The sequence below is a fragment of the Alligator sinensis genome, unplaced genomic scaffold, assembly GCF_000455745.1.
Source record: "Alligator sinensis unplaced genomic scaffold, ASM45574v1 scaffold527_1, whole genome shotgun sequence".
NCBI classification, from domain to species: Eukaryota; Metazoa; Chordata; order Crocodylia; family Alligatoridae; genus Alligator; species Alligator sinensis.
In genome coordinates, this window is record NW_005841958.1 from 693,332 (window position 1) to 709,389 (window position 16,058).

At 41.3% G+C, this 16,058-nt stretch overlaps 1 protein-coding gene across 4 annotated transcripts in view; it reads right to left on the bottom strand.

Moving 5' to 3' along the window:
- The window catches only part of INPP5F (inositol polyphosphate-5-phosphatase F), a 94,973-nt gene that overhangs the window by 24,002 nt on the left and 54,913 nt on the right, over positions 1–16,058 (bottom strand). For all 4 annotated transcript variants that reach the window (XM_025200161.1, XM_025200162.1, XM_025200163.1 and 1 more), the window contains exons 3-10: positions 13,510–13,646; positions 11,595–11,723; positions 10,975–11,142; positions 10,536–10,592; positions 7,244–7,442; positions 5,172–5,351; positions 2,715–2,782; positions 1,783–1,907 (exon numbers count right to left, since the gene is read on the bottom strand). In XM_025200161.1, coding sequence (XP_025055946.1) covers positions 1,783–1,907; positions 2,715–2,782; positions 5,172–5,351; positions 7,244–7,442; positions 10,536–10,592; positions 10,975–11,142; positions 11,595–11,723; positions 13,510–13,646 — 1,063 coding nt within the window. The remainder of the gene's footprint in view (positions 1–1,782; positions 1,908–2,714; positions 2,783–5,171; positions 5,352–7,243; positions 7,443–10,535; positions 10,593–10,974; positions 11,143–11,594; positions 11,724–13,509; positions 13,647–16,058) is intronic.

Sequence of the window (16,058 nt, forward strand, 5' to 3'; positions counted from 1 at the left end):
ACTCCAGCCTCTCCCCCTCCTGGAGGCATGCTTACAGCCACCGCCATCACAGAGCCAGTACTCCACAGCCTGGTACAGCTGTTTGCAGCCTGCCAGTTGCCTGCTACAGCTGCCCAGAGCTTGGGCCAGCTGTGGCAAGCAGCCACGAGGCTGAAGACAGCTGCACTGGGCTCCAAAGTCCTTGGCCAGGTTCTGTGACGGCAGCTGCACCCGTATTTCCATGCAGATGGCTGGGGAGGGGCTGGGTTTACACTGCCCCAGGCTGCCTGCCACAGTTGGCCCAAGCTGTGGGCAGCTGCAGCAGGCAGCAAGTAGCCTGCAGACAGCTGTATTGGGCTCAGGAGCTCCAGCACTGGTGCCGTGCCAGTGACTGCATACATGCCTTGGGGTGTAGGGCAGGGAAGGGGCCATGGCAGGGCAGCCCCAGTCCCTCCCCGACTGTCCTCCCAGAGGCACACATGCAGCCACTGCCAGCAACGAAGATCGGGCCCCTTGCAGCTCCCCCCAGTTTGCCCCTGCATGCCAAGTTGAGCTGTGGGTTAGGGTTGGGGTGTTTTTTGCACTCTGGCCCAAAACATTGTCATCTCCTGGTGTAAAGCATGGTTCAAACAAAAAGGATCTATTTTAGTGTTTGTGAAAAATAAGATAAGCTGAACTATTGAAATTCCGTTTGTTTTTTTTTTAATAACTTCACCAATTTAAAAAATCCCTAAACTATCAAGACAAATTTCATGTCTTTCTGTTTATATGAAAAGTGCATGATTCTGATCTCTGAGTGAGTAATAAGCAAATAACTACTGTTCCCCAGGACAAAATAGAAATAAAGATTAATGATCCATAGAAAGGAAGCAAGCAAAGAGTAGATATTGAATTCAAATTAGGTCAGGACATCACTATGACAAAAGTGTGCCATTGTTTTAAAGTCTATTAATGTTTTTAATCACCTCCCATTTAAGAGCATTTTCCAGAAGCACAATGCCCCCTAATGGCACATATGCCTTCAGTCAATTAATCAGAACATTAACTGCAGAGTCATTTTTCCAGTAAAGCATACCATCTAGAATGTCTTATGAAATAGGAACCTTACAACAGCTGGACCCCTGAATTTGCATATCATAAGACCTGGCTATGATAGAATCACTAGCTATCTCGAGTCAGAATAACTAACATGTAGTGCATACCCTGGGTGACTTTAGAACAGTATTTATTATTCAGAGAAGAGCACATTTTTAAGTGTAAGTATAAAAATTAAGCATCTGTTCATATTAAAACAAAAAAAAGCACATCTGCATACAAACAAGCAGAGCCAGAATTCTGAAAGAACCATAGGGCATTTCATGTGCTTAATGTTCTTAGGTGTATACAATGAAATTCTATACTAGAAAATGTACAGTACAATTTGCAATATGAAAGGGCACAAAAACAAAAACATACCATGAAGCCTAGGAGACTGACTGAAAAAGAATGCACAGTGAAGTGAAATAGGGCTATCCCTAATGTTAAACTACAGATTTAACTAGTAGGCAAAAAATGGGGATTAAAAGTTTTGGATAATTTTTTTGTTCATTTGTTTTTATAAAATACTAGAAGAAAACACCATCAGCCTAAACTACAAAAAACCTCAGAGTTATATTAATTATTCTAGTTTATAGGAAGCAATATTTCTAGCTGTGTAAAAGTAAATGCATTTCATGCACTATTAGAGAAGCATAGTAGTCCCACTGCAACATCTCTCTCATTTTAGCAAATATTACATATAAGCATATCTGAAAGCCCTCTTACCAGTGCTCATGGAAGTCAAAGGAAACATAAGTGAGGCGTGGATTGTTGTACAGAAGCACTTGTTTTAGAAAAGCATCACCAATAATTTTCTCTCGTCCAGTCTGATCCACCAAATTAATAATGACCTATTCAAAAGTTAAAGAATTTTACATTTTATAAATCTTGGTATTATCACCTTCTGAACTCTATTCTCTCACTAAAATAAAACTGTTGAAAACAATGATACTTAACTTATTTTGATTCTCTACAGCAGGGGTGTGAAACTCAGGCCTATGGATACTTGCCTCCCACAACTGAATGCCTGACCTAGCAGGCAGCATGCACCCGGGATGCCAAGCCAGGATGCCAGCCATGAAGGGCTGCTCCACTGAGACCAGGTCACAACGCTCACCAAGGCCAAGTCCTGGGCTGCACTGTCCATGCTGCTCTCTGGGGCCACGTGTCAGGTTTTGCCACCCACGCCACTCACTCATACGTGAGCAGCACAGCTAGGGACCGGCAGCAAGCTGCATGGGCACTGCAGCAAAGGGACATGGCCCAAGCAACTGCCTAGGGTAGCACTGCCAGACACTGCACAAGGGGCCCAGCTGGCACAGCAAAAGGAACAGCCAGGGGCTGAATTATAGGCTCTGTGAGCTAGATCTGGCCTGCAGTCCCCATGGTTGACACCCCTGCTTTACAGACTTCAATTTCTCCCTTTTTTAAACTATAGTAGGTGTCCTGCTATAGTTGCTCATTTCTAATAAAAATGAACTGCTGATTTATCAAGCCTACATAGTTACCCAAAAACTGGGCTTAACTAATATTCTTAGAAACACCTGCCAAAGAACACTCAAAAGCTAAAATTAAAGTCCTATTTTTAATTGTGCCTTTAGACTCAATAAGCAGTTAATTCAGACCAACAAAAACTTTATTACAGACCTAAAACTCACCTGTTTCTTGTAAATTTTCAGTTGTTCTTCAAAATGTGCACGGAAATAGGATACAGTTTCCTTTTCACCTACAGAGCAGAATGAAGTTGTGAAAATCAAGTTTTTTCTCTCTATTCATATGCAAACTATGAAAATATATTCAAGTCCACAATATCAATGTCTAAGGTAGCTAGGAAGAATAGGAATCATGGTACCTTGTATTTGGTAATATCTTGTACAGAATCAAATTAATATACTATGCATTTCTTGAATGTCCTAAACTTCTTTCATTTGCAAACCCCTAAAAAATTATGATTCAAGGTGCAGACCCATCTGGAAATTTCGAATAGGTGCAGACCACTTTGAATTGTAAGTGTGGGTATTCAGATACTTTTGACTGATCATAGTCATCTTTCGTAAAGTCCTTAGACACAGTCTGTGGACCATCAAGGGTCCACGGACCACAGGTTGAAAACCAGTCCTACAGCAAAAGGTAGAGATGCAATTAACTGATCGTATTAGAGCAATACTGTGGTACTGATTACCACCACTGTGTATCCATGAATACAGTAGCTTGACTTATTTGCTTTTCTATTTCAGCCAATCCGATTCCATTCAAGGTTATTCCCTTTCTTACTTACAAACCTGTTCAACCACTCTGCCTTAGCTTCATGCTTCAGACAAGCCCATTTCACAGGAAAGAAGTTTTAAAAATCTCTTTGAAAGAGCTCATAGATCTGATGAAAGCAAGTCTTACGCCAAGACAGCAAGGAAGATAACAAACTCTGAAAAAAGTTCAAAGACTATACAAGGGAGAAATTTTGTTTCTAAATAGATCTTAAAAAGTTGTACTACCAATTAACTGACTAGTTTTTATCTTTTTCTTTACAACTCATCACCACAACTACTTTATATGAAGTCTTTCAAAACGACTGAATTAGTCTTAAAGCTTCCTAACAATCCTACTAGGTAGCCAAAAGAGCTGATCACAAGATTAATGATTTGTCCAACTCCTGAACAGATGTCACAAACAGAGAAAGTCATCAGCGTTTTGTTACTTCCAACTGTTTTCATGTGATCTGGGTATTTTTTGGATTTCCCTTTGCTCCTGTGACTCACTGTGGTTTTCTCACTTTAAAAAGGAATTCATTTACACTTGCCACTTCTAAAATCTGGCAACAAATCATCCCTTTTCAGCTATTTTAAGGTTTCTAGCACAGGTCCTCACTTGTCATTTGAATCTGCTAGTGATTCTTGAACCATGACAGGTGACATCAGCAAAATTATTACTAACCACCACTCTAGCACCACAACCAGACTCAGAATCAGCACTGGTTATTGACCAAGATGGCATCTAGAGTCCCAAGTAGGAGGCAAGGCCCCATTCAGCTAGATTGAATTATATTACTAAATGTTAAGAGTCATGAACCAAAAAATGACAAAGCCATAAGAGAAATACAGAGTGCCCGAATGAGGGACTAACATAAGAGGGATGGGGGTGAGGAGGGGAAGGCAGCTTCTTGATCTTAGCCCACAAGAGGCCAAGAAGCCAAACACAGGAAAGCAATCCTTGCCTTAAAAAAAGGCAGAAAACAGCAAAATCATAAACCCTCCAGGGAGAAGTGCTGAAACAACTAATTTTAAGTGGCAGATGGCTAAAAATTCCCTGAACCTATCAGAAAGAGAAGGTAAATACAAAAATGCTGGGTCTTGCAGAATTAGATGCTTGTGGTATAAGGGACTCTACTACATCGGATCTATTTACCATCTATATCTCTGATCCAGGAGAACGCTGAAGACTTTTTCCTTTGAGTATTCCTCCATTCCTTTCTGTTTATAAAATTGTGAATCTGCTGAGATACTGAGCAATGAAAACCTCAACCCTCATAAGTGTATTGCAGGGAAGAATCCAGAGGTCTGAATATCAATCTAAACTTGATCCCCGGCACAGGCTCTCTGACCCTCTTACACTGGCAAAGTTAATCATTAGGCTTTAATTTTGATGCATTAAGACCCTTTATGTTCCAAACGAGAGAAAATGTGTGCAAAACACTGGCCTTGAGTTACCCAGAAGATTAGTCTCTTTCCAGGCAGGAGCAGGAATCCTATATGTTAATGAATTCCGTGGTGTGAATTTCACACTGCCTCCTAAGTTTTGGATTGGCCTAAGAGATGATTAGATGCTCCCCTTTCCCTGACTCAGTAACATGCCACAGCAGATAAGATGGCATATGGAAAAGGCACTGAGTTATATACTGGGATGTAATTATCCCTCTGCATCTGGGATAGAGGATCCTTAATCAAATTTCAAGCTCAGCTTAAGAACTGAAGTTCATTTTAATTGAACCAACCTCTTTTTTTTGGTCAAATAAATAACCTGGAATAGTAGTAAAAGATCAACAGAAAAACAAAAATGTTCACACACTGTTTAAGTGATCTCTTTTTCTTTACAGACTCCAAAAAATTACCAAAACTTACTCTTGTCTAGTCGTGGCCGTGGGTTGTATCTGTATCCCACTTGACTCCAGAACACTGGCACAGAGCCTCGCGTTTGAATAAATGAAAGTGTATGATTATGAACATGAATCAACTGCTCTGTTTCCACATAATTTGCCACATTCCCATTTTTATCAACACCTCTTCGCTTATACCGCATGCCTAGAAGATAGGAGGAAAGGGATCAGTTTATTTTTTTTAAAATTAACCCTCTATAAAAATATTCTGCACACTTCTGAGAAGTGGTTCACGGAGAAAATACAAACATCGCAGATAGACAATAATCTAGGGGACACCCAAGTTACAAAAACACAAAACCTGGAAGATTCCCTCTTCTGGCTCCTATATCCCATTCTATATTAATTTGATAGGGATGAAACAAACTTTGAATAAGTCTTGCCCCAAGCAACTCCTAGAAGTATGTTGGTCAGCAAAAACTTGTTCTGTTATGGGGAATGTTCCATGAGCACTAAAATTGAAAGGACAAGATGAAGACAAAAAACCCAACAACTGAAGTGGAAGTTAATTATAGGCAAATAAAAAATTATGGAGGATGAAGGATGATGGGAGGGAGAGGGGGTTTTCCTTTTGGTTTGGGGGGTTTAATAGATTGTAGAGGTTTTTTGTTTGTTTTTTGTTGTTGTTTTTAATAGGACCATACAGTTTTCAGGCACTGCACTAAGTGAACTCTAAGAATTAATTATACATAACTCTACACATGAAGAGTAATTCATTCTTTCTAAACAGCAACTAACCTTGACAGAATAGGAAACAGGTTCACTGTTCCACCAGCTGAACATAACACACTAAAAACTAAAATTTGAAATCACAAGCCAAAAGAGATGCTCTAATTTACACAATGGTAAACAGGAAAGTCCCATGAGAAGTTTGAAGATTCAGCTGCAGAATACTTGATGGGGGGGGGGAATTATTTTTTTTGTCTACATATTGACATCTGTGCATTTTAAAACAGTTATCACTACTGAGATTATTTTAATCTACTGTCCCTGTGCTTGACTGTCAAGTATAGTAGTTTGGAAACTATGATGGCTTGTATCTGGAATCTAAAAAGGACAAAAGTGGATGAAGTTACATTCAAATACAGTTAAATACGAAGTGGAAGCATGAAAAACAAGTATAAAAGTCTGATGCACCAAATTTTAGAATCTCATTGCAATGCCTTAATTAAACTGTAGTATGGGTGAACAAGTAAAAGTAGTAATATAGTGTTAAGCTTATTGGCAATGTCTACACTTTAAAAATCACGCATCCTTTTCTTCCCCTCATCCCCAAAAAATAATTCCAGAGGTCCTCAAGCAGGTACAGGATAGATTGCCAAAGTCTATTTATAAATGTAAAGGAACCATTTTTTCTTAATATTGTAGTTTTAACACTAAATTAGTCGCAGGTATAAGAAGTACCCTGCACAATTACTGAAATTTGCAGAAAAGTTAGGAAGGAATAACCAGTACATGCTTTGAGACAGCTCCTTAAGATAGAATCGACCTGGAATAATAAGGCAAAACACAGATGTAAGCAAGAAAGATAAAAATGGTAATATTTGGGAACACATCCAACAATTATTCTTGAAGTGCTGTACAAAATAATGTTATTAAGACATCAAGATCTGATCTGTTAAGTCAACCTGTTAGTAAAAACAGTGATGCTCCAACCTCATAAAATTATTTGAATACTTACAAATAAGCATTTAAAATGTTTAATATGTTTCATATTAAAGCTATAGCCACCAGGGTTCTGATTTTTTTTTTTAAAGGTAAACAGTGAACTCTTCCCAACTATTATGAAAATGAAAATAATAGACGTAAGGAAACCCACAGAAGGAACAGCTGAACAAGTGCAGCAGGAAATGTGAAGTCCTTTATAAAGTAAATATTAGGTTATGGTAGATACCCACAGAAAAAAGATACATTTAACCACTCATGCAACACTCTTAAAAGTTTTACTTTTACATTTCAGGAATTAATTTAGAGTTGCATCTAATTTAATATTGTTTGTAAATTATACTTGGGCTCATTTTGGGCCTCTGTGCTTACCAGCTCTATGCCGACTTCGGCGTGAGATGAGCGCAACCAGAAATCGTGGGTGAATGTCATCAACACAAGTAGACTCCTGAGGAGGCGTCTCTGGACTGCTTTTCTCATCATCGGATGACTCATTGTAATTAACTACAAGCTCTTCAATCTGTACAAACCCCTGAATGATGGGTATAATCCAGAAGTCTACTTCATCATTCTGTAAATTACAAAATATTACATTAACAGTTGTAATATGGCGGGGGAGAGGGCTGGGGGACACCCTAAATATCTGCTCAATGTGTAAAGGCTTCTGATAGTTATTATTATATCAAGAATGCCTGGTGTTATTCTACATCTGAAAAGGTCTTCTCAATATCTAACCCAGTCCAACCAAAATTCAGACTCCCTTGTCTCATCATTTAGTTTCTTCTAAAGGCTCTGATGCTTTTAATTAGTTAACTCAAAGGACTTTTTGTTTAGGACAGGGTGAAGAGCAAGAGTAGAGAGTTATATGCTGTATTAAGAAGTGTGCCCTTTTTATTAATTGAAAGTTACACTTTCACATGGATTTTATATATTTTCTCTTTTGACAGTAGTCAAATACGTTCTTTTGCTTTAAGGCTCATTGACTAAAGTTAACTAAAATTAGTAACAAATACTTCTAGGATTTTATTCATGTCATAGTGGAAAGACTCCACTCTGACCTTCCAGATGCAAAATACCTAAATAATTCCAAAAGCATATGGGAAAAAGCAGCATAACTGAATTTACAGCTTGCTTGGGAAATTAGGTTGTTTTTCTTATCTCGTGATGGGCTTCTACATAAGCCATCAACTCAAAACAGTGTCCCACAACTTTTTGGCTTCTCCTGCCTAAATTCTCACCCAGCACACAGTCAAAAAAGTTTGCCTTGAAAATTAGAACAATATTGTCATTCTCCCTTATCGGTAAGTTCATCAATTTCTTCAGTTTGAGCAATTTAACCGGCAAGAGACAGAAAAAGAAAAAATAGACAGCAAGAAGCTTTTTGGTCTATATAGATTTTGGCTATAAATCTTACTTAAGACCGCAAAGAGTGACTGCTTCTATGCTGTCCAAAAAGAAACCAAGCCCCTTTAATTATACTTTAAAAATAGACCACAGCTTGTTTCGAAGGTGAATATGTATTACTCTTTAGGGTCTCCTGCTTGAATTTATTCTTCATTAAAATACAAAATTCAAATGATCTGTCAAGTGGAAGAATGAAGAATATCCTTCCCAGGCAAGGATGGAGAAAACTCCTGTAATTAAATCGAATTAAGATATGCATACTGAAATTTCTAACATCCATAATAAATGTCCACTGTTGCACAGATGACACCACCCTTAACTGTCATGGTGGTTTACCAACCAAGCTCTACTCTCACAGAAGTTACCAGAAAAACACCACCTCCTTTATTAGCACTGTCTTAGGTTAAGGACAGACATTACACATAAAACTGGATAAGTGATCAGAAACTGGTTTAAACTTGTAACAGAACAGACATTCAGTGCACATAAACCAATATCAAAATGGCCAAAACCAGTTTGAGATAAACCTGGTTAAATGTAGTATCAGACTTAACTGATTTGGGTCAAACCGGTTTATGCAATGTCTGTCTGGTTTAACTTAAACCAGAGTTATCCCCCAGCATCCCAGATGCTTTGTAGCCCTGAGAGGGGCTCTCTGCTCCAGTGCAGGACTGGCTCCCCCCTCTGCTCCCTGGCTGGAGCTCCAGCAGTCTCTGCCTGGCTTCCCTCCTGCTCCACCCACCCCACCACTCCCTGCTCAAGTAGGGATTACCCACGTCCCCTCTCCCACAGCACAGACATAGCCAGACTGTGGTATGCTAGCTAATGCTGAGAGGTGTCTGTGTAAGTTAGACAGGACAGTGTCCATTTACAGCTTTTTGGAGCTAATCAACAGGTCAGCTGGTAATGTCCCTCCATTCCTTCCTTGTTGTTTAGGAAGAGCTTGAACTAATGGGAGAGGCTTTTGTTTTCTTGATGGGGTGCTAAACGCTGAGTTATCAACTCACGTGTCAGGAGTAGAGAAGGAGGGGGATCCCCTCCCTAATCAGAGCATCCTGCCAGAACCTGGCCACACCTCCTCAGCTCAGCAGTGTACAAGGGAAGGGAGGCTCAGTCCAGAGGGAATGTCTGTACACTTGCAAACTGTTTCAGCCTAGCCAAGTTAGACTAACGCTCAGGCTTTTTAAATGTCTGTCCCTAGCCTTAAAGATTAATGCGACTAACTACCTCTCTCTATTGGTACTGGGTGGGGGTAAAAAAAATCAGCTTTCTTCACTTTTGTAAAATTCATCTCTTCCCACATTAACAATAATTTACTTTGTCTGGCTCTTTGGAATCATTGTCAACAATGAAAATACTTTGAGTAAAAGGACCCTGTCAAGATAAGGTGCCACAAGAATTACATGTTTCATTCATCTTTTGAATTAAGTTCTTACAAACAGAAGAGTTTCAGATCAAGTGTACAGTGATCAAAATTAGTATCTGAAAATGTCTTGAAGTTTCTAGCAAGCCCAAATGTGTCACCTTTACCAGAAGAAAGTCTTTGTGCTTTATTATACATGTTGACCTTTTAAATGGTTAGGAACTCTGCTATTCTACTACAGTAATCTTGAAAATTTAGGTTAGTATCTTAAATATAAATTAGAAAAGCTTCATTAAAAAGTAGGTTATATGCCACCTTCAAGGCTAGTCCATTAGTCATAAAAATTAACACTAACACAACAGTTCCCAGATGCTACCTGCACTATAAGTAACATGGGGAACAGCCTTCCTCTTGAAAAAGCCTCATTTCTCAAGCTGGAAAAAAGTATTTTAAAAATTCAAAGTTCTTCACAGAAGGAAAAGGCTGGAAAAATGGTGTTAAGAAAACAGAAGCTGAACTAGAATCCAGGCTCCCCAATTCCCCAGGCAGCTGGCTTGTCAGGTCAGTTCTGTCATAAAGCATGCATAATACTATTCTGTGCTGCTGAGTTGGAACCGATTCCTACACATGTCTAATATGGACAGGATACTTCAAACTGGCCACTTGCCAAATAGGCAGTTGATGACCCTGCCAGCTGGCTGCCCCGCTCCAAAAGGTAAGACAGGAGCAGGCCAGCTACTAAGATGCCTGGAGGCTGGTGAATAGTCCAATTACTGAGCTGTCCAGCACACTGATTTCCAAGGAAAGCAGAAAATCATGGACATTCTCCTACTAAAGAAAAAAACTCTTTCTAATCAGCTCTGAACACATAATTTATGTAAGTGACAAGTTACTCACACCAATGTTTATGAGATCCTGAATCATGTGTTTGTTCCAAAAGAATCTGTCATCAACCTGCAACAGAGTAAAAATTACAGTATTTTTAATGAGGTTTTGCAGAGCTTCTCAGTGAAGTCACAGGAGAGACTGTCCAACAGTCAGTCACCACCTGTGCATAGTTATCCAGTTCCCACCTCTTTGCTTTTTGCTATCTGAAATATTGAGAGAAAAATCAGAGCTCTGGAGATGCTCTCATCATTTTTGCTCTCTGCACTAGGAAGAAGCCTGCAGTAGGACCAAAACCTTAGTCAGATTTTTGTATATCTGTATATCAGAATTACACAGATGATCTGACCAGTCCAACTGCCAAATGAATACCAGTAGAACTTGGAGCACATAGTCAATCTATATTGAGGATACAAATTTACTTCATAGGATTACTGTGCAAAATACTTACTTTCCTCCAGAGTGGCAAATCAGTTTTCTCACATGCACTTTGCCTCTGTACAGAGTTTGTTAGGTCATAAGTCAGACTGTAGTAGAAGGAGTCCGAATCCATGAACATTTTAAATAGTTCCTCCAATAATCTCTTTTCCAGCTTCTCTTTCTCTTTACTTTCTTTAATCTTCAAGAAAAAATAGTATATCCTTTTCAATAAATCAAGTTACAGACTGGCACACAGAGCCTAAAAGATATATTCCCAACAGAAGGCACCAAAAATTGCTGATCAAAATACAAGCAAGATCAAAACACTTTAATAAAACAAAGCGCTTCATTCTGCATGGAGATACTGGGCACAAAGCCATCATGCATTTCATGAATCAGAAAACACTTCTGCCAAGAGCAGCTTCCAGAAAGAAGTACAAGCGACATGGACATGGGCACAGTCCATAGACAGAAGCGTGAAACTGGAAGTAATCTGGGAAATTTTGAAAAGTACTAGTCAACCAAGATGTTTTGCTAAATCAGATTTCTGCCATCTAGTACCTTAGAGATCTCAAAATGAGTTGAACACAATCTTCAAAACGACAAAGTCTAAATGCTTTGAAAAGTCACACAAATTAAATGGTTCCTCACCTTCTTTTTATTTGGAGCAGACACATTTGATTTAATTTGAGTGAGGGTCTTAAGTAGAAATTTGGTGTCATCTGGAGACTGCGTAATCTTCTCTGGCTTGTTTATTCCAAAATGATGCTTTTTACAGAGCTAAGTAGTAAAGACAGTGAATCGGTTAAAGTTAACACTTCATACCCATCTCCAGAGCAAATGTAAAACCTATGCCTTTAATTAAAATATATTTTTCTGTCATCCTGAAATATACCAATTGCTACAAAATCATGCAGCTGTAACAGCTACAGAGGAGCAGCCTGTAATGGTATCCTCTGACTGATAAACAGCTACATCTGTTTAGACCAGGGGTGGGCAAAATACAGCCCTGGGTAGGGATCCAACCTGCCAAGAGATTCTATCTAGCCTGTGGCAGGACCCTCACCCCACCCAGCCCAGGTACAGAGGGGGCATCCCAGGCTATGGCGCATGTGGCCAGCCCTGCCACCTGTAGATGTGTGCCGGGGTGGGGGCAGCACAGCTGCCAGACTCGGCTTCCTGGCAGCCCCCACAGCAGCGTGGAGTGTGTTGCTGTGCCTGCTTCCAGGAGCAGGGCTGGGTAGGGGGCGAGGGCAGCGGCACCCCTCTGCAGGCCACACAGGAGCCGTCCAGCCAGCCGGACGCAGGGGGGACCTCGCTCGCACAAGGCAGCTGCCACCGCCACCCACCACCCCGCTGCTCCACATCTGGCCACGCACCACTCCCCCCTTCCCCCCGCCTTGCATCCAGCTGCTGGGGGTACACTTATTAAAAAGCTTGAAAACCCATGTCCTAACAGATCTTCAGCCAATGCATGCTGGATACACAAATGTCTCAAAGATACTGAATTTATTGTACTGTATTACAGTATACCAGAAAGATATTTTACTGAAAGCCACAAAACAAATCTCTCTCTCTCACACACACACACACACACACACACACAATGGTAATTCATCTTCTAATGAAACTCCTGATTATCATAAATCATGGACTGCATGCTCCCTGTTTTATTGAGAGAAACTGGTGACTTCTTTATCTGTGGCAAACTATGCCCTTCCTCGAAGCATCACAAGTCTCACTCATGTGGTCACTCTGCAAGCTTCCTCAACAGGGCATAAGGAGACTAGCGAGCCTCCAGTCCTCTGCACTCCTTTCCTCCTCAACCAGGATGCAAGTCAGTACTGCCTCTGGGTTTTATTGAGTTTGTATGTTTTCCCCTCGTTCCTCTCCTTTAGGACAGTTCTCGAGTAGAGTAGTCATAGCAACAGAAGCCCCTTTAAGGCAACACAGGACTTTTATAAGAGGCACGTTACAAAATTGGTCCCAGGGCACCTATGCAGAAGCGTGCTGCCTCCTACTCAGGCCAAGCAATGCTCAAATTAAGAGGGTAAAATAGCACTCTTTCAACAGTACCAACACACACAGAGCCCTGGAAGGAGCTCGCCTATCTCCTAAAAGGGCAAGTTAGAGAAATTTCCTTTTTACAAGGTTCCTGTCCCACCTCATCTGTCTTACATTTATCAGGAGACTCAGCAGTAAGTTCCTTGCAAAATGATTTTCTGTTTTGTTGAAAGTCCACCTAAAAGAACTAGCTCTGGCTGTGACTGGCTATTTGTCCTAGTGTTTTTCCATTTAAATGAAATGCCCTTCTACCTGAGTAAGAAAGGGTAACAACAAAGACAAGGGCGATAACAAAATGGTCTTTATGTACATGTCTGCACGTAGATATATTAGTAGATGACATAAGAAAAATGGGTCCTGTGACCAGAAGGTGGTGTGAGCATATCTGCTGATTGGATATGCACACACATTTCATATTTAACCCTCCCTGTGCAGACAAAGCACTTTTTTTTCCCCTAACTGCTGGGCTTTTAAAATAGAAGTCACAATTTTAAAATTATACCTCCAGCTCCAGATCCTGAGGCTCTGTTTCAGAGAGTGGAATCACTGCAATCTTGGTTATTTTGCACACTTCATGGCCTCCTGGGAGTTTGCCAATCAATGCTTTCTGCCGAATTAAAAGCAACCACCATGGTAGATCTGTGGGGGAGGGCGAAGATGGAGGGGAAGATGGGGGGAGAAGACAGAGGGGAGAGAGAGTCATCAATAGAACAGAAATCACAGAGACAATCCTATTACACCTCAAACATCTTTAAAAAAAATTATAGACAGCTCCCTTTCATTTTTACTGAATGACCATATTTACTCAGGAAAAATGGGTCCCGAGCAGACCCAGGAAGTAGTGAGGGACCCACCACAGAGCCAGGGAGCAGCAAGGTGCAGGGTAGGCAAGCGACTGGGTTCAGACCATCTGTTCCCCCGCTACTTGCTGCCCTACCACCGCTGCTCTCCGTGTCACAGTGATGGGGGAAAAGATTTTAAGACAACCCTCCAATAATTAGATTTTCTACATGTGAATTATAACAAATATTTAATTTTCCAAGTATAGAACTTAATTTGTAGGGGGTTATCTTAAATTCAAAGTTGTCTTGGATTTGGGTAAATACAGCATGTAGAAAGCGGGGGGGGGGGGGCAGAGATCTGCTACTTCATCTCTACCACATTAAAGGTAGGTCATCATTTTTAAACTATTCAGGTGAGGTTGCTATTGCTTCACCTGTGGTAATTAGAAGTGCTCCCAGAACTATTCACATTTCTGCCAATATCTATAAAACCAGTGCACACGGAAAACAAAGGCACCCATGCTGACTTGTGTTATTAGAGCTGGGGGGGAAACATTAAAGTTTGTCCATACCTTATTTTTGTGGGACTTGGTAGTCTCTTATCAGCCATTTATTTAGTTTAAGAACAAGGCAGGAAAGGCCAAGTATCACGTGGAACCAGACAGAAGTATTAAAAGACTCATTATTGTACAAACAAGCATGCAACTCCACTGTCATAAGTGTGGAAGATGTCAATGTACTTAATAATTACACTTGGAAAATTACTATCCAAATGTCAACAACACATTTAGCAGCTTGACTGCTAACACTCATATTTATTTTCTTTTCTTAGTTTTATTTGGAATGAATAATAATAATAATAGTAGTTTTTCAACTTGTATAGCTGGCACTTTAAATACTCTTGCAAGGCAAAAGGAATGCATCTACATTAAAAGAACAAGTCTAGCAACCTCTCCCACAAATTCCTGTATGACACACACAAAGCAAAATTTAGGCTTCATTCCAAAGCTGTTGGCAGCTTTCCAGTAGCTACCATTAAGTCACAAACAGGAACTGCTGCCCCAAACTAGGATAAAGTAAGGTTCACCATTAACTAGAAGGCAAACAGTAAAGAATGCTCAAGACTGACTGGTAGAGAACAATATTAAACTTTCTGATGGCAGAAAATCATCTCCCTGAATTCCTTTGCTTGCTACTATTGCATTGATCTCCTGCAACAGAGCAACATTTATTAGAATGTTCTCCCTTTCTAGGCACAACACTGCATTGCATTCAGCATCTTCACTAATCAGAGCACATAACCAAACCCTCTTTGCCCTCAAACATTAAATAAGCTCACAAATCTAGTTTCAAGAGTCACTAAATATGGTTGGGACAACACACCTGAGAATGTTAATCCAGGGAAGAAAGAGGGTGCAAGATATCTCTGACAAAGGGATTGGTCAATAATCCAAAAAGTCTTAATTTCTTCTCTAATGAGCACTTTCTTTAAAAGACTGCTTGCGGTTAGAGGTGCACTGATATAAAATCAGTCCGTACCAGATCAGTATGGATAAGAGGGAAATTTACATTATTGGCTATTGGCTTTTTTGGCCCTTCTAGCCGACAGGGTTCTCCAATACTTGTGCCTTCTGGCCAAGGCCCCCAGACACCTGGGTTCTCTTGCCCACGGAGCCAGGGCTCCTGGACACCTGGGTTCCCTCCCATGAGCTGGGGAGACCCCGGACATACCCCCATCCCCTCACTGGAGGCCCAGGTTGGGCTGGAGTGCAGCAGCTGCCCAGAACAGTTGCTGGGCACTGGCGTGGCGCTGGCCAGGGCGGGCACTGTAAGAGGTGCCAAATGCTGCAGACGTAACTGGGGCAGGAAGGGGTGGGCAGAGCATAGTAAACTGCCCGGCCTGGCATGGCCCAGTGCAACTAAACAAGTAGTGCCCGGGAGTCTGCACCGCAGGGGCCAAGGCAGATCCTGAAAAGGGGCAAGGCAGCCTCTTTCCACCCCACTGTCAGAGCTGCTTGGGCCCTGGTCCCTCACCGGAGCATAGGAGCACATGGAAGCGCAGCCCCCCCCCCCCTCCCCCTCCTGGGGCGCACAGCAGAGTCCCATGTGCTCTGTGCCTGGCTGCACCTGCCACCAGTGGGTCAGAGGCTTCACGAGGCATGGGGAGGGGGACAAACAGCTGCTGTGGGTCTGACTCTGGCCCCAACCCAGGCTCACGGCTGAAGTGGGAGCCACAAAAGCTGCCTCCCCCCCCCCCCCCCCCCCGGGC